Source organism: Oratosquilla oratoria, chromosome 17 (genome assembly GCF_046742065.1).
Source record: "Oratosquilla oratoria isolate Oo_2021 chromosome 17, ASM4674206v1, whole genome shotgun sequence".
Lineage (NCBI taxonomy): Eukaryota > Metazoa > Arthropoda > Malacostraca > Stomatopoda > Squillidae > Oratosquilla > Oratosquilla oratoria.
Window position 1 is genome coordinate 59,053,231 of NC_134793.1, and position 20,000 is coordinate 59,073,230.

A 20,000-nucleotide genomic window follows, 5' to 3' on the forward strand; every position below is an offset into this window, starting at 1 on the left:
GCTTGGCTTCCCTTGGGGCTTCTGACGAAGAGATTGAGCGGTTTGCTACGGTGAGTCTTACCGCTTCGCCCCCAGAAAAACTATATGACCATGAGATCTTTATGATAAACAAAGACATTTGTACGGTAAAGATAGAACCACGCGTGTCTTTCCTCTTCACCTTCAGTTGATTCTGTGAAACAGGAGCTCTTTATGATAAATAAAGGCATGCAAGTATATCAAAGAGATATCTATTCAGACCAACAGGTGCTATTATCTTACATGCCATATGAATTTACTGTGTGATCACTAATTCTCTATCTAGATTAAATTTTTCTGGCTAACGACTTAGGAATTCTCTAAGAATCATATAAACAATCGGAATACTTTATTTTTAGAATATTTTTTCATCTGATTCATTACTTCAGTGTTAAACACAAAATTATAAGTTTATTATATACTAAGTGAAAATATGGAATTTTGTCCAGGCTTGATATCTTGTTGGTCCTTATGCTTTTATCCCCTGCTGTACCATTTTATCGAACTTTGTGACATTACGTTTAACTTGTCACCAATTTCAGTCATTCTAGGTTCACTTCACTTTACTTTTAACAACCATCAATTTTTGGTTACGTTGAAAAAGTCTACGCTAGCGTCCTATTGTGATTGACAAAAAATTATCTAGAATAGTAGAAGAACCATAAGCAATGAAGGAGAATGATCCTCTAGAACACATACACACACACACACACACACACACACACACACACACACACACACACACACACACACACACACAAAATTGGTAGAGTGGCGAGCTATTGTGCATAAGATCACAAATTCGAATCATGGTAGATTCAATCGAGTTTCCAGGCACCGGTTGTTCAAAATTTTCCACATATTACTCATACGCTACAATTTCCCTGTCAATTTGTATCCACAGAAATGCAGTAGTGTTTACTATTCCTAGGTGCAACTGTAAACAAATGTACATTGTTCTAGAAAATTATTAAAAAACCAACTCAATTGGTGAGTAAAGCGACATCGAGGAAAGCATAGAATAAAGTAAATCACTAAACCCAGCCTCCGTATTACAGATGTACTGGTTCACAGTGGAGTTCGGGCTTTGCAAAGAGGCCGGGGAGTTGAGGGCATGGGGTGCTGGACTCCTGAGCAGTTACGGCGAACTCCAACATTCTCTGTCCGACAAACCGGTAAAAAAGGAATTTGATCCGGCCGTGACATCGGTACAACCCTACCAGGATCAGGACTACCAGGACCTTTACTTTGTCGCCGAAAACGTTGAGGATGCTCAGGACAAGTTCAGGTGAGACAAACGTGGACGAGAGATGTAGGTACGTGATTTCAAGGAGAGTTGAATAACGCAAAAATATAAAAATATTGATGGAAAGTGTAGAGTTACCGTAGTTAGTATTAGATGGAGGAAGAAGAAAATGAGCAAATGAGTGACTGTGGTTGGCAATGTTACCCTTTCAGTCCCGGAAGTATCATTTGGTCTAACCCAGAGGTGGGATGGGTCTTAACCACAGAGCATTTGCCACTGTGGTAATTGTTGTTTGGGTATCGTAATGTTTACCTTGGTTCGGTGATTTCCCTCAAAGCATTACGGTAATTTCTTTCGATTCAGGAAAGTGGCTCGACAAAGAAACTGAAAAAAGTATTGCTAAAAAGAGACAGGCTTATAAGAAATATAAGTGCTCGGGTGCATCTAATGACTATCAAAGTTATGTATCAATACAGAGAGATTTAAAAAAGACAATAAGAAAAAGAAAACGACAATACGAAATGAACATCGCTAATAAATCCAAAGAGAATCCCAAAGAATTCTATAGTTACATTAGAGATAAAAAGGTTGTTAGGAATCACATTGGTCCACTATTATCTGCTGACGGTCAACTTGAATATTCAAATGAAGGAATGTGTAATGTCTTAAACAATTATTTTAGCTCGGTATTCGTAAACGAAACACCTCAAAGTGAATTCCAAACTGAAACCTGTGAAAAATCTAGGGTAAACTTACTCACTACGGTATATATAACAAAAGAAAAAATTAAAAGGTGTATAGATAAACTCAAAGTTAATAAAACACCAGGGCCTGACGGTTGGCATCCAAGAATCTTAAAGGAAATTAAAAATGAGATTGTTGTTCCATTAGAAATTATTTTCAAGAAATCCATCATATCCGGAGATGTCCCAAGAGAATGGAAGCTAGCTAACGTTACTCCCATATTCAAAAAAGGTGACAAAAAGAAACCAAATAACTATAGGCCTATAAGTTTGACTTCAATCGTAGGAAAAATAATGTAAACTATCATCAGAGATGCTATCGAACATCATTTAGAAAGTAACCGTTTTATAAATGATAGCCAGTATGGTTTCAGGCGGAAACGTTCATGCGTGACTAACTCGAATTCTACAACACAGTTATCTCGAAATATGACAAAAGAAAAAATATAGATTTAATATATCTAGACTTTGCAAAAGCTTTTGATACCGTCCCACACCAAAGACTACTTACTAAATTAGATTTACACGGAATAAGTGGTAGCCTATTAGGTTGGACTAGTATTTGGTTGAATGGTCGAAAACAGAGAGTTGTTTTAAATGGAAAAACTTCTGGATGGAAAAATGTTACAAGTGGAGTTCCTCAGGGTTCCGTTCTTGGACCACTTCTATTCATAGTATATATAAATGATATAGACCATGGACTAAAATGTACTGTTTCCAAATTTGCTGATGATACAAAACTGTGCGGAGTGGCAAATGATCACTCAAACCAATTAGATATTCAAGAAGATTTAGTTCAATTACAGCAATGGTCTGAAAAGTGGCTAATGAAATTTAACACAAGTAAATGCAAGGTAATGCACATAGGTAAAAATAACAGTAAGTACGATTACAAGGTATTTGGAAATTCGTTAACAAAAGTGGATAGTGAAAAATATCTCGGCGTAATTATCAGTAACGACCTCAAATCATCCAAGCAGAGTATTTCAGCCTCTGAGAAAGCAAATAAGATTCTAGGACTCATTGCGCGATCTTTTGATTTCAAAAGTCCATCACTCATTAACAAGCTATATAAATCGTTAGTTCGTCCACATTTGGAATATGCTGTTTCCGTATGGTTACCGAATCTCATTAAAGACATTGACAGACTGGAAAAAGTACAATGGCGAGCCACAAAACTGATTCCAAATATCAAAAATAAATTATACGAAAATCGACTAAAACATATGAATCTGTTTTCCCTAAAATAGCGTAGACTCAGAGGTGACTTGATACAGGTCTTTGAGATTTTAATGGGAATTGAATGAGAATCAGACAAGAAACAATGGTCTCAAACTGTCCGGAAGTAGATAGAAACAACTTTGCCAACCGTGTAGTTAATGAATGGAATAAACTTCCTGCACAGGTAGTGCACTGTAGTTCAGTTCGAAGCTTTAAGAATCATTTAGATAAACAAGATAATGATTATAATTTATTTTATATTATTTGTTTTTGTTTTGTTATCATTTGTCTGTCTGATTTTCATTTATTATTAGTTATATGTCAATTTATTATCATTTACTATTTACCTGTTTGTTTGTTATTTAACTATACCTATGCATTTATTTGTGTATTTTATTTGTTATTTACGTTATGGTTTTTGTTTGTTATTTTATCATTATTATGATTTTTTTCGCATCCGACCTAGATATGGACCAAAAGGTCTCCTGTCGGCATGCTCCGCCTTTGTAATCCTTTGTAACCTTTTCCGAATCTTCGAACCACACCTATCGTAACTTTAAATAAGATACGATTAAACTCCCCTCCCTTATGTTTATTGAATCTATAAAGTAATTTTGGTTTAAAAATCGGGAAACTGAGAATTTGCTTAAGGTTAAAGTTAACCCGTGGCTTCGAGCTTTTCGAACACGTAAGAGTCCCGCCGAATACGGTTACTTTCGTCGGCCTATTCGGATCACCCAGAGCTCTGGAGCTAGATACACCTATATTGAAACCTGACGGCAAGGGACCTTCTTACGTCTTCTCATAAGAAGCCTTCAAATTCTATATAATTTCAGACCAATTGTCTGAGAACGCAACCAAGTAAGTTCTCGGACATTCTTGTAATTGTAAAGTACTCAACATTTAGCAAGGATTTTGTGCCTTTTTTTTTTTAAGCATTCAATTCCCTTGAAGCTAAGGAGCTTCAGATCAATGTTGAATGTAGTTCACTTCGAAGCTTTAAGAATCATTTAAATAAACACCTAAGCAAGATGCTGTAATAATTATAATTTATTTTATATTATTTGTTTTTGTTTTGTTATCATTTGTCTATTTGATTTTCATTTATTATTAGTTATATGTCAATTTATTATTATTTACTATTTACCTGTTTGTTTATTATTTAACTATACCTATGCTTTATTTATGTATTTTATTTGTTATTTACATTATTATATTTTTTATTCATTATTTTATTATTGTTATGATTTTTTTCGCATCCGACCTAGATATGGACCAAAAGGTCTCCTGTCGGCATGCTCCGCCTTTGTAATCCTTTGTTGAATCATAATTACCATAGGTTTAATCTTCTCAGACTTTTGATTAATTCTTTCAAACTTAGAGTCAATTTTCTCTAATTTGAGAATTTAATATTTTGATTTAACTTCTTTTTTGCAGTCGATTTCGACTTTAAATTATTTCCCCCTTATGTCTTAAGCCGCTATCTAGCCCTTTATTATTTAAAGTTACGATAGGTGGTTACGAGGTCCGGTTACCTGACGTTCTTTCGTGCCGCGTTTGTTCGGTTTTTTATCATTTCCTCGTTTGAGGCCCACACTTTCTCTTTGAGGGAAAGTTACCGGCAAATGAAAGGGCGCTTTTATATCCATATTCTTTCGAAGTTTATCGAATTCTACTTTGAATTTGGTGGTCTCTATTGTTTAAAAAGTGGTTTCCCTTGCCTGGTATGCTCTTTACAGTTTTAAAAAAATTGTATTTAAATTAACTTGATGAAATTTCCGTCATATTGGTTGAGCATTAAGACAGTTTTCCGTACGACAGTCGTACACTTGTGAACTTGGTTACAAGTATGTTTGGGTTGCTGTTTAAAGATGACTAGCAACGAAAAGCCATTTTCTGAGTCTGAAGACTTGAAAAAACTCCGAAGACAAAGAGCCCATAAAAGGGATCTTATCTCTAAGGATTTTAAGGCTTTAAAAAATTCACAACTAGACTCACTCACTATAACTGTCCTTGACACCATCTGTCTTTTAAAGACCGATGGTGTCTCAAATAGAATGTTTCCTCTCAAAAATGCAAGATTTAGACGAGGACATTTACGACTTGCTCTTCGAAGAAGAAAGGGACGAGGATATGGATAAATCCAGGGTTTACCGCCTGTCTATTCTTCTAGAATTGTCTCCTTTTTAAGGAACGGAGACGAGTTAAAGGGAGTTCTTGACTCTAAAGTTGGTGAATCTATTATCTAGCTAGTCCACTGAAGTTAATTCTGTAAAACTTCCTCTCCCTCCAATTGTTCTTCAACATTTTGAGAACAATTCACTCAATCCCTTTGCCTATTTCAATTTTAAAAAGGGTTTTCAGAATGCCATTGCTGGTATCTCCAATTTGACAAATAGTCAGAAATTTATTTATTTAAAGGGATATCTCAGAGGGGAGGCCTTTCATTCAGTGGAGAATTTATCGGTGGATGATTCAAATTATGACACTGCGTTCCTTCTTCTTGATGAGTTCTTTAATAAAGAAGAAATTATGGACAAAGTGTTGATTTCAATTATTAATGCACTTGAGGTCTCAAAGTTTTTTTTTTTTTTTTTTTTTTTTTTTTTTTTTTTTTTTTTTTTTTTTTTTTTTTTTTTTTTTTTTATTAAGGATTCAACTTGTCCATACAAAATCCTTCATTATCCTCTATACTCCAAAGTGTGAGCCATCATGAATTTCATTTTCCCTTAGTTTTCCCAAGGTGAAGGGAGATCAATTGAAAGTTTTAGCCATCATTGGAAATGACATTCTTCAAAACTTTGAAAATGTTTCTATTGAGAGAGCCCCTTTCTATGGTAACCCATCTTGCAAGGTTATTAAACTTGCTGATGGTTTCATTCCATACGGGATTGGGGCTCAATATATCCCTCCTCGTTAGAACCCTTTCTACTTAAAGAGAACGATCAAAGGGTTTCCTGAATTGCCCTCTAATGAAGTGCAAAATTTTGATAGCTTCAAATTTAAGGAGAAACCTTTGAGGATGAATCCAGATTCTGACCTTGGAATAGATTCATTAAATTGTATGGAGGAATATCATGGGGATTCTCTTGTTTTTTATCATTCTTCTTTAAGGCTAGTGGAATTTCTCTAAAGAAACCTGAGAAAGAAACTTCCCTTACTGTCTAAAAAGACTGTTAAATACTTTCCTCCCAAAAGGTTAGGCAAGGATAAGTTACTAATTAATTTCTGCCTAGAACCTGTAAGTCTACAATTTGATCCTTTGCAGGAAGTCTTTGTTAACTCTAATGTAGAATATGGTCATGATAATTTTTATTCTTTAGAATCCATTGGCATTAAAGAAGAACAAACCCCTGATATTAATGCTTTAGAAATTGATAAGTTCAAACAGTCCATTTCTTTCAAAGATGGACACTATTATGTGAAGATTCCGTGGAAAAAGGATTTGGTGGACCTTGCTCCCTCTAATCTTAAGATTGCATTGGCAGTGGCACATCGGCTCCATGACAAACTTGAGCAAAAGGGTCTTACAGAGGAATATGAAGCTATGTTTGACCAGCAAGAGGCCTTGGGTATTATTGAACCAGTTACTAAAAGAGTCCCTGGCCAAATCTTTATACCACATATAAATGTGCTCAAGAATGATGATCTTGCCATCTTTAGAATAAGACCCGTTTTCAACTGTTCACTCAAAATAGGAAAAACTCCTTCCTTAAATGAAGCTGCTTTCCCGGGAGTTAATTTGATGAATAACCTCCTCTCTCTTTTGTTGTACTTCAAGAACCGACAATTATGTCATTTTGGCTGATGTTATGAAAGCCTTCTTGCAGATCCGTTTGAAGGATGAGGGAGATCATAATAGGTTCTATTTCTTTAGGAGGATTAACGACCAGTATATTCCTTACAGATATAATACTATCATTTTTGGTTTCAGCTGCTCTCCCTTCATATTGAACTTCATTATCCAACATCATCTTTCTATGTAGCCTGACAAACTAACTGTCTCCTTAATCAAAGATTAATTCTATGTAGACAATCTGGTCTACACTACTAATGAATTTAGCTCCTTCCCTGCCTTGGTCGAGAGAATTAATGAAATCATGCTTAATGGAGGTTTACCTCTCAGGGAGTGGACTTGCAACCAGACTTCTGTTCTTCAAGTTCTTGAACAAGAGGTCATTTGCAATAAGGAAGAGGTAAAGGTGTTGGAATATATTTATAACAAGAATTATGATACCTTGAGACTCAAGGATGTTTCCCTTAACAAAGATATCTCGACCAAAAGGCAAGTTTTGTCTTCTTTGGCTTCTATATTTGATCCATTAGTTTTTTTTTTTTCCCTGTGTTGTTACAAGGAAAAATTTTCATTAGAGAGATGTGCCAAAAAAAATGGTGGATTGGGATTGGAAATTGGATAGTGAGTTGCTTGCAAGATGGAAAAGGTTATATGAAAACTTTAGGGATGTTAATGACTTATCCTTTAAAAGGAAAACTTTCTGCTCTGAATCTCCCATTAAATTATTTGTTTTTGCTGATGCTTCTAAGGAAGCCTATGGATGTGCCATCTATGTAGGGCAAGAAAGAAGAGAGTTAAGGGAGTCTAATGGCTCTTTTCTATTTGCCAAGGTCAAGGTAGCTCCTATTAAACAAAGATTTGGAATTTATGGCAGCTTTACTATCAATAAGATGCCTCAAAACTATTTTTGAGGAAAGACTGGTGTCTACCCCACTGGTTGAATCTGTAGTGCTCCTTGTTGATAGTCAAGTTACCCTTTCTTGGATCCAGACCAACAAGGCTCCAAGGAAGAATATATTTGTCAATAACAGACTGAAGGAAATTTCCAATCTTTTGGAAATTTCCAAGGACAAGCTTACTCCTATTTGTTTTACTTATGTTCCTTCTGAACATAATAGGGCTGATTTTCTAACTAAACCTTGCAGTGCTGAGGTGTTAAAAAAAAAATCAATTGGTGGGTTTATGGACCAGAATGGTTGTTATTGCCACCTCATACTTGGCCGAAGGGTCACTTGGGATGTATTCCCTCCAGCACCAAGGGAGACATCGTCAATGCGGCTGTTGTCCAAGTTGACGCTCCTCCTCTAGTTGATGTTAAAAGGTTTTCTTCTTACAGCAAACTTTTGCATCACACTTCTTTGATTTTTAAGACTGCCTTTTTGTTTAAGAAGTCTAATGCTGACCGAGTTAAGGCAGCTTCTAATTATTTGATGGGAATAATGCAAAGGGATTCCTTCCCTGTTGAATTGACTTATCTACAAAACTCCAATACCAATGACATACCTCCTTTAGTAATTCAAATGAACTTGTTCTTGGATAAGAATGGTTTGATAAGATCCAAGGGCAGAATTGACAAGAACATTGAGCTCAAATATGAGGTTGTCAATCCCCTTTTTTGGTCAAGATCTCATCTGTTGACAAAACTTTTAATATTCTATGCACATTGCCAAGTTATGCACATGGGACTACAAGCTACACTTAATTTCCATCGCATGCATGGATTCTGGATCCTTAAGGCCAGACAAGCTGTTTTAAACATTTTGAAGGGTTATATAGTTGTAGGAAATGCAATTCCCGTGCGGTTAATTATCCTTCTCCTTCCTCTTTACCTGCCTCTGGAGTGAATCTAAGGGTGCCCTTTGCCCATACTGGTATGGATTACACGGGGCATTTATGGGTTAGAGACAGGAATGGAGAGAAGGTAAAAGCTTACATTTTGATATTTGCTTGTTTCAATACTAGAGCTGTTCATTTGGAAGTTGTGGATACTATATCCACTCCTGAGTTCATTTTGGCTTTCGTTAGGTTTGATAGCAGATATGGAATCCTTCTGATGTTTATTCTGATAATGCTAAATCCTTCGTACAAGCGGGAAGTGTTATTGAACAACTCCTCTTCTGAATTTGAAGAGAAGTTTAAAACTTCCCGTGTTCAGCATAGAACCATCCCTGTTTATGCTGCATGGCATGGTGCCACTTAGGAAAGATTAATTCAGACAGTGAAACAATGTCTCTATAAGGTATTGGGTAGGTCTGTTCCTTCCCTGGCTGAGATTACCATTCTTTTGTCCGATGTTCAAAATTTTTTGAACAATAGACCTCTTACATATCGTTCCTGTGAAAATGAGGTAGATGTCATTACCCCAAAATCATTTCCTTAGTGGAAGAACCTTTCCTTCCTTGATGTTTGGAGATTTGAAACAAGTCCCTAAATGGGAATGAGGAGAAGACTATCCTTCTCTTCTCAACTTAGTCATGGATTGTAGGGATCATTTTTATGAAGAGTTTAAGAAACGATGGCTGACAGAGTACTTGGTCAGCTTAAGGGAAAGGGATAGAGCTGCCTACCACAGTTCTAGAAGCTGGGAGAAGGGTGACATTGCTTTTTTGAAACTCCCTTTTAAGACCAGACCCTTCTGGCCCTTAGTTCAGGTTATTGAGACCTTCCCTGACCAAGACCATGTGATACGTACTGTCTCTGTCATTAAGCCCGATGGAAACTCTATCAAAGTCAACGTTAGACTTTTAATCCCTCTAGAACTCCATGCTGAGTTACATTCCCGTCATGAGAATGAATCCCCTGGGGATCCTATTTTGCAGGCTAGCGAGTCGGAGCCTTTTGAAGAGGCCTCTAACTTGGAAAAGGTTATTTCTTTGGAAAATAAATGTATCGCTCCAGAACCTATCTCTTTGAGATCAACTCGTAAGACTGCGCTACCCTCTAGAGAACAAGTAAGATCTCTAGCACTTTTAAGAAGTGTTATATTCATTAAACACTTTCTTTTTGCTGTCGGGGAGGTTGTGGTAGTTGTTGTTTGGGTATCGTAATGTTTACCTTGGTTCGGTGATTTCCCTCAAAGCATTACGGTAATTTCTTTCGAAACCTTTTCCGAATCTTCGAACCACACCTATCGTAACTTTAAATAAGATACGATTAAACCCCCCTCCCTTATTTTTATTGAATCTATAAAGTAATTTTGGTTTAAGAATTGGGAAACTGAGAATTTGCTTAAGGTAAAAGTTGACCCGTGGCTTCGAGCTTTTCGAACACGTAAGGTTCCCGCCGAATACGGTTACTTTCGTCGGCCTACTCGGATCACCCAGAGCTCTGGAGCCAGATACACCCAAGGTCCATGTAGACAGGACAACCAGCCGAGCGGGCCGAACGTGGGTGAGGAGGGGTGATGACGTCATCCACGCCGCACCTCCCAGCCACTTGAACTTGACCACCCTTGAAGCCTGTTATCTCTTCCCCTTCCCCCTTTTTTTAACTGCATTACATATTACCTACATGCATTACTAATTAGATGAACACTTGGAATATTAAAGGGCCTATTGTAAGCACAAATATATTCATAGTAATTATGGCAAACAGTAGTCATAATACAAAGAAAAATTAAGTTCACACCATTCATAATGTTAGCATAAATATTCAATATTTGTTATTGAATATAAACCACTTAATCATAACATAAAGAACAAAGGAAAACAGTTAATATGGTCCTTGTGAAAAAGTAAACTACATATCATTCATGTGGTCAGTTTCATTAGCTTTCTGATTTGACCTTTGCATGACTTATGTTTTTTTTCTTTCTTATTTTTCTTAATGTTATTATTTAGGTTCCTAATTCTAAAGTACACAGATATTTTGGCCAAAAATGATATGACATCATGAGGTACATCAAGTCCAACATTTTCTAATTCACGAACAAGTGTTTTCAAGCACTCTTTTCCTTCCTTGAGACTGTCACCGTGTTTCTCTCATAGGTGTTAATTGGGAAAAGAAGGTGTCAGCAGCAGCATACAATCCACCTCTGTTTACTTCATCAATCCATGTTTTAGCCATGGTGGTAGGTCTACAGTCACTTGCTTTGTGGCATAAGTAAGGATATTTTGTGTTAATTTTTTAACAATATAACCACCAATGTATTTGAGAGGTTCTTCTTCTATAAGTACGTGGATTGCTTTCTGTGGATTAGAAACTGAGATTACACAGTCTCTTAGGTTTTCATCAATGTTATCATACTCATAATTTACATCTGGCCCAACATCCAAATCTTTGAAGCAGAGACTAGTAATGTACAGTTCTGATGCCAACTGCCTCTCATCAAAACATGAAACTTCATTTTCCCTTTTCTCAAGTTTAGTTTTATTTGACAAACAGTCAAAATTTGCTGCAGTTGTATTTGGTTTCTGAGCAAGAAGTGTAACGTCTTTTCCTAGGAGTAAGTGTTTATGGCGACATTTAAAAGTTACAGAATTTGGATGGTCGGATGTTCCTCGCATTTGCCGTATGCACCCAAATAAATGCTCCAGGCTGTCTTGATTTAGATTTCTAGTTAAAATATATTTAAGATTGAAAGACTTTTGCAGCATTTTGTGCAGTCCTATGTATTGCTTAGAAACCAAATACAAATACAGCAAATTTTGACTGTTTGTCAAATAAAACTAAACTTGAGAAAAGGGAAAATGAAGTTTCATGTTTTGATGAGAGGCAGTTGACATCAGAACTGTACATTACTAGTCTCTGCTTCAAAGATTTGGATGTTGGGCCAGATGTAAATTATGAGTATGATAACATTGATGTAAACCTAAGAGACTGTGTAATCTCAGTTTCTAATCCATAGAAAGCAATCCACGTACTTATAGAAGAAGAACCTCTCAAATACATTGGTGGTTATACTGTTAAAAAATTAACACAAAATATCCTTACTTATGCTACAAAGCAAGTGACTGTAGACCTACCACCATGGCTAAAACATGGATTAATGAAGTAAACAGAGGTGGATTGTATGCTGCTGCTGACACCTTCTTTTCCCAATTAACACCTATGAGAGAAACACGGTGACAGTCTCAAGGAAGGAAAAGAGTGCTTGAAAACACTTGTTCGTGAATTAGAAAATGTTGGACTTGATGTACCTCATGATGTCATATCATTTTTTTGCCAAAATATCTGTGTACTTTAGAATTAGGAATCTAAATAATAACATTAAGAAAAATAAGAAAAAACATAAGTCATGCAAAGGTCAAAACAGAAAGCTAATGAAACTGACCACATGAATGATATGTAGTTTACTTTTTCACAAGGACCGTATTACCTGTTTTCCTTTGTTCTTTATGTTATGATTAAGTGGTTTATATTCAATAACAAATATTGAATATTTATGCTACCATTATGAATGGTGTGAACTTAATTTTTCTTTGTATTATGCCATAATTACTATGAATATATTTGTGCTTACAATAGACCCTTTAATATTCCAAGTGTTCATCTAATTAGTAATGCATGTAGGTAATATGTAATACAGTTAGAAAAAAAAAAGGTGGGGGAGGGGAAGAGATAACAGGCTCCAAGGGTGGTCAAGTTCAAGTCAGTACTGTGAGTGGCTGCGAGGTGCGGTTTTGATGACGTCATCACCCCTCCTCACCCGCGCTTGGCCCGCCCGGCTGGCTGATCAGTCTACATGGACCTTGGATCCTATCTTGAAACCTGACGGCAAGGGAACTTCTTACGTCTTCTCATAAAAAAAGCCTTCAAATTCTACATCATTTCAGGCCAATTGTCTGAGAACGCAACCAAGTAAGTTCTCGAACATTCTTGTATTTGTTGAATCACAATTACCATACCACATTAAAACATCAATGATAAAGAATGACATTTAAGGACTGGCAAAGGTTATTAAATTTATTGTTCACCTTCTCACACTACCACAGACGGACAGCTCTCATCTTATTAGGGAACCTCAAGAAGTCTCATGGTTTCTATTCCTCTGCCACACAGGCATGGCCTTTTTTGCTCAGAAATATCGGATACACCCAAGGCTTTCTTGTAAGGATAAGTGTGTGGATGTGGTAGGATAGTGTTAGACTGTGTTTTATTTGTGTATGCATTAATTGTTTATTTAAATCATTGGTTCTTGGCCTGTTTTCTCGTTGTCTCATAGTTATGTATTGCTGCTCTTTAGTTTCATGAAAACTACCTCAACACTAAATAAAATCATCAGGCACCAACTAGCTATCGTTATTTTTTGGTTTATGGCTCCAACTGTGATACTTGGTGGACCCCTAGGTGTTCACGGTGTAGTAGGGTGGCAAATAAAGGTATCTTAACGTTGATAAAATAATGTATTAAATCACAGTTCGATAAAGCACTAGAATATATATCAGAGGCTGAGTCACAATTGACACCACGTTTCGTTTTGGCACCAAATTCACATTCAAGCGTGTGGGCCGAACATTTGGTTCTTCCAAAAATACTGGTATACAAATATAAAATACACAATGACATTATTAAAGACTAATAATATACCCGCTGGGTATTAATACTATTAAAGGGAAATTATACATAGACCATCACATCACCCGGCCACCACCACTCGGTGACCCCACCGTGCAAACGGGGGGGGGGGACCGAAGCATAAGAAAACGTAAAAGGATGACCTTCACACACACCATAGTGTATATACAAAAGTGTGGGAAAATACATGAACACACCCTATACAAGAAAACAAACATAACACACACATATCTATACAAAAGAATAAAAAACACATAAACAAATATATACAAGTACTGGCGCCAGTTTTAGACTAGAGACAATAAATGTCGGACGTCCGGGACATGGCACTTAATAGCTGAACAAAATTTATACATTATACAGATCAAGACAATACATTATTGACTAAAATATACAAAATACAGATCAAGACAATCATGGATAGCAATATAAGCAATGCACACATACAGATATTAAGGCATTGGATCCCTTGAATGAAGATTATAAGATATAGTTTTTACAGAGGACCTTGGGGAAGGCCGGGCAAATGCAGGGATAGACACTCTTGTCCACGTGTAATACTTCACTCAGTCCCTGGGAAGAATCAAAGGCCCTGAACTTATTGGGATGCAACTTTTCAGTCACCAAAAATGGACCTGTAAATCTACGATTTAGTTTAAGATTTCAGTCAGGCATGCTTTTATAAACATGATCACCAATACTTATGTTAACAGGCGCCTTGCTATGCTGGTGTTTCAATATTTTGGACTTGGAGTCATCAAGTTTTTCTCTCACAGAATTATATATCCTATGTAATCTGTGACATTGGACTTGACTATAACCATCAAAATTGTAGAGGGGATGAGTAGGACTATCTAACACACCATATAGGAGCTTTTTTTAACTCCATAGATGACGTAATGAGGAGTCTTACCTCCGGAGACATTAATTGTGCTATTAATGCAACACTGACATGCGGAAGCCAGTCCTACCAAGATTTATGGAGGCTGCTAGCAAAGTGCCTGAGAATGTCCAAAAATCTTTCTATTGCCCGCTCTACTAGACCATTACATTTAGGATGGTAAGCAGTCACGAAGGTTTGAGTGATGCCGTAACTTTCACAAATGTTTGCTAAAACCTCATTCCTAAATTCAGTCCCATTATCACCATGGAGCACTGAAGGAGTAGTGTATGGGAAAAAATAGAAACTAAAGCATGGTCAACTACTGGAGCAGACTTGCTACGTAAGGGAGCCAAGATTACAAAGCGACTAAATGGGTCCACACACACAAGGACATACACAAAACATTGATTACTATGAGGCAATTGTGAAAAGTCTATAGCCATAGTTTGAAAAGGGTGAGAAGGAGTAGGGTACTCTAGGATGGGAGCAGTGTGCGTAAAACCTTTGTTCTGAGCACAAATACTACACTGGGCTACATAAGTGGTAATGTCCAGTCGCATTCTAGACCAATAGTATTTCTTGCAAGCCATAGCCAGAGGGGCATCATGGGCAAGAGACAGAACAACAGGGATCACTAACAATGCTACATCCTGCTCAAATACTTTCACATTACGAATGAGAACATTGTCCTGTAGAGAAAATTGGGACAAGTGTACAGGTAAATCTGGTAAAGTGGTATCATCACCAGATTCCAGAGCATAAATAACAGCAGACCAAACAGGGTTCTCACGCTGAGCTTTGGCTAGTTGTCAATCACTGTAACTTTGGCTAGTTGTCAATCACTGTAATTGCAGCTACAGGTGTAGTATATTACGTGAAAATGCACCAGCAACATTGTTCGCACGTCTTGGAATATGTTTAAGGGTCGGGTTAAATTCTTCAATTATAAAGAACCATCTGGCTAGGCGGCCTGAAAGATTTTTGCTCTTGAAAAGTTGTGTGGCAGCAGTGTGGTCCGTGTAGATTGTTGTAACAGGATATCCAAATATGATATCTCCAAAATGCTTTAAAACCCACACCACTGCCTGTGCCTCTAAATGTGTTACAGAATAATGAGACTCAGGCTTGTTAAGAATACGACTAGCATATGCAATAACACGGTGTCTACATCCATCTACTTGCTGCATAAGTACAGCTCCAATACTTGTACCAGAAGCATCTGTACAAATAGTAAATGGAAAACTATAATCTGGGAATGTCAACACAGGCGCTTCAGTAAGGGCGTGCTTCAATGAATCAAAACTTTCCTTATGAACATCACGCCACTGGAAGGAAGTATCCTTCTTGAGGAGACGAATATGGGGAGATGCAATTGAAGCAAGTTTCTTAATAAATGCACGGCAGTCTTCTGCCGGTCCGAAGAAGAACGTACATGTTCAACTGACCTAGGTGTAGGGAATTCCCTAACTGCTTTGTCTTTATCATCTGTGGTGTGAATACCATGTTTGTCTACAACAGGACTTGGATGCTAGACTTAAAAAATGAACATTTGGGCAAATTGAGTTTCAATCCAGCATCAGCAAAACGTTGCAAACCCATGTATCTTATTGAGGTGGCTTTCCATATCCTTGGAGACTAAGATTAAGTCGTCCAGGTAAACAAAAAATCCGTTCCCCACTAGGCCATGAAAAATGGAGCTAATCAAGCGCTGATAAGTCAAGGGAGCATTCCTTAACCACATGGGGCAACGAACCCATTCATAATGTCCTGTTGGAGTCGAGAAGGCTGTGATCTTACGAGACTTCTCACCCAAGCGAATCTGCCAAAAGTCAGTCTTTAAATATGAGGTGTTAATGCCGTATTACCTGTTTCAATGAGTAATACCGCAGAGGGTAATGATCTGGAATAGTGACCTCATTAACTTGCCTATAATCAATAACAGGACGAAAAGATCCATTTTTCTTAGGCACCAGGAGGAGCGGCAAGTTCCACTCTGAATGAGAATTGTACAACGCCTTCACGTAAGAAGTCGTCAACCAAGGACTGTGCTACAAGCCGATGGAAATAAGACAACCTGTAAGAGGGTAGGTCAACAGGTCGAACACCTGGCTGAAGATCAATGCTATGAACAACACGATCCGTAACTCCTAATGGATCACCAGGTAAAACCAAAGATTGACGGTGGGTCACTAACAGGCCAATGAGACGAGATGTCACCTCTTGAAAGTCAGTCTCACCTACAAACGTTGCATACTGAGAGGCCAAACGAGATGTATCACTTACTTGTGGAAATCATGGCAACGAATCTGCTATGACAGGAAGCAAATCCTGGACAGAATCAATGTCAACTACTTCAAAGGAACCTAAGTGACTGCCAGGAGAGAGGGGGTGATACGAGAACCAATAACGTTGGTTACCATAGTTGTGGTAATATGATCTTCACGAATAGTGGAGAGAGTTCCTTCCAATGCTAGACGACGAATACGAGTCAGGCTGAGATAAGATGTCAGAACCAATTGGAGCACCTGAAATGCGCACCAGGACTCGAACTGAACTTGAAGGTCCAATATAATGCTCGCCTACAACAACATCAGCACAAGAAAGAATAGGAGATTCAAAATTATTAGAACATTTTGATCTGATGTATCTATGCCATGAGCTGTAAGAGCGTCAATGCCCGAGAGGCAATCACACATGGGAGCAATTCCAGAAACAACGACAAAATTAACATGGGAAACTGTTGCATGAGAGGAAAATCTTAAGGGAATACGAACAGACCCAAGAATAGGCAAGGGAGAACCTTGTATAGAATACAATCCTTTACAAAAAGGAGATAAAGGGAGATTGTACAAATCTCCGAGAGCATAATAAGCCCTTCTACCTATAAGACTACATTCTACACCAGTATCAGCTGTGACTGAGAGAGGTGTGTTCTCTGTTAAAAGAAAAAAAATGGAAAATGAGTAATTGAGAAGACTCAGCAGCCACCAAAGGAATGATCTGAGACCGGCTATCACTGGTTAATCCCTTGGTTTGTGATATGGACGCTGGTGAAAAAGAGGCTGAGTTTGCCTAAGTTGATTGGAAGTCTCTGCCTTAAGTTTCAGAATCTTTGAACACTGATTACTCAAATATTTACATTGACCATGGATGTGACAGTACCTAAGTTTATCCTGAAATTACTCTAGAGAGGTAATGTGTCATGTTAGAGCATCAAAGAAATTCCTACCTGCTCATGACGCTTACGGCGAAACCAAAAAAGCACTTGAGTGACCTGACTTGTTACAATAGGTACATGTAAGTACAAGTGGCGTAAATGTAGACGAAGGAGTGCTATGAGTAGGTTCTAATGACTGAGGGGGGGTAAGGAGAACCAGGAACATCGGCATGTTGTGCACTGCTAATACACAAAGAACCATAAAGCACTTACGTTAGTTTGCTTGAAATCCATGTTACAAAAGACAATAGGGAGTCGTCCGTCTTACAGCGAAGAGAAGATCCTGCTTTCCTCTCAAAAGGCACCATTAATAGTATATAAAAAAGAAATTTCAAAATAAGGTGGAACCTATCCAAAGTGATAGTATCTTTACCCAATCTGAATGAAATAATAACTCCAAGGCATCAAAAGCGATATTGCTGGCCCTGGCCTGAGCACACATATAGTTAAGAGTTCCCAAATGGGACGTAAGCACATCAGCTAACTGAAAACACCATTGAAAACTATCACCTACGGGGGTATCAAAAGATTTTGAGGAAATTAGCTCTAAAAATATCATAATTATAATTTAATGTTTTGGGGTTAAGACATGAGTCAGGAAGAAGTTGAGATCTCACTAATGAGATTTTTTCAGACCCACTAATAACGTATGTGTTAACTATGCTATCTTTGCATCGTTGAATGAATGCAGCTGCTGTATAATTGGGATCCTGAAATGAGAATTTAACTATGGAAGGATCTTGATGTAAAAGAGTAAATGTATTAGCCAACGTTCAAGATAGAGCTTGGGGACTAATAAATGAAGGCAACTTGGGCTTAGTAGACATATATAAAGGAAAGCAAGGTAACTGAAATCCACTCCTAAGTAGCAATAACACAAAAAAAAATCCTAATACATACAGTAATTATTGCAGCCGCTCACAAAAACGAAGAAAAGAAACCTTCTGGGCAAGCAGGCGTAGCCTTACCTAGAAAAAAGTAAATAATAAATTCTCTCTAAAAGAATAGGTAAGGAAAACGACATCTCAAGGGGTGACCTTATAATAACAAGGTGAAAGCAAAATGAGCGAGAAAAAGATGTAAAAAATATGGCCGCCTTATGACATAGGTAACAAGGCTACCTGGCTCGAGATTGGATTAAAAAAATACACCATGGCACAAAAAGTTTACATGCACTTTCAACAATCCAATATATTCAGTCTCTTCAAGCGGGAGCGTACTGAAGGCTGACTAGCACAATCTAGGAGGGTCCAGTAATCCTTCTACACCCAGGCATAAGATTAAATTTGACACACGCATGAATAATAGGCGAACATTCCATTAACATAGATGACGATAATAGAACCAAAAGTCCAAAGAGGGTACGCTAAGTTGGAGACCATATGAAACGTATACAAAAAATCACATGGTACACACTTAGAATTCATTGTTCCTGACCACCGGCTTTAAAAAATCTAAAAATCACTGTATCAAATTCCTGGCTGAAAAAAAGAAGAAAAAAAGGGAAAAACGCCTACACATACGTAATGCTGGCCAATCAAATTTCACTAAAGTTCACATCACTCGACAATCGAAGAAAAATAAATATATATAGCAAGCGAATCTAACTTTACCGCCGCCAGCACACGTAGTAGGGTGGCAAATGAAAGTATCTTAACACTGGTAAAATAGTGTATTAAATCAATTTGATAAAACACTACAATAGACAAATGCCTGCGTACACTTCGGATGCTGAGTTACAACTGACGCCACGCTTTGTTTTGGCGTCAAACTCACATTCAAGCGCTTGGGTCGAACACTTGGTTCTCCCAAACCTACTAGTATACAAACACAAAATACGCAATGACAATATTTAAGACTAACAATATACCCACTGGGTATAAATATTATTAAAGGGAAATTATACGTAGACCACCACAACGGCCCATAAGTTGAGGAACACTGATCTAGACCGTCGACATAATCCTAATACTATCCCGCTTTTTTCTTTCAGACACTGGTGCCAAAAGACACTGTCCAGGCCCTACGAGGTTCGTTATGATCCTTTCAGCCAGACAGTTGAGGTGCTGGACTGCGTGACCCGACTTGACCCGTGCTTGACCCGGATTGCCATTGAAGTGAATAGACTCCAAGCCGCCGTCCAGAAGATGAAGTTCTAAGAATCAGCCGGCAGTTCTGACTGACTCTCCCATTTACGACTGCATGTACTTGTCTTACGAGGTTTTCTGTTGTACTTACGTTTAGCTTTATTATTACGAGAAATAGTGATTATGAAATCCAGTTCTTTGTGTATCAGCAAATTAAGTATCAGTAAATCGTTCTTTATGTTTGGGTGACAATTTTCATTTGAGCATATGAAG

General features: G+C 37.6%; 1 protein-coding gene across 1 annotated transcript in view; it reads left to right on the forward strand.

Annotated features, from left to right (window-relative positions):
* The window catches only part of ple (tyrosine hydroxylase ple), a 253,626-nt gene that overhangs the window by 229,572 nt on the left and 4,054 nt on the right, over nt 1–20,000 (forward strand). Inside the window, exons 8-10 of the mRNA XM_076201017.1 lie at nt 1–50; nt 1,077–1,306; nt 19,634–20,000. The exon at nt 1–50 is cut by the window's left edge and continues 77 nt beyond it; the exon at nt 19,634–20,000 is cut by the window's right edge and continues 4,054 nt beyond it. Coding sequence (XP_076057132.1) covers nt 1–50; nt 1,077–1,306; nt 19,634–19,799 — 446 coding nt within the window. The 3' untranslated portion in view covers nt 19,800–20,000. The remainder of the gene's footprint in view (nt 51–1,076; nt 1,307–19,633) is intronic.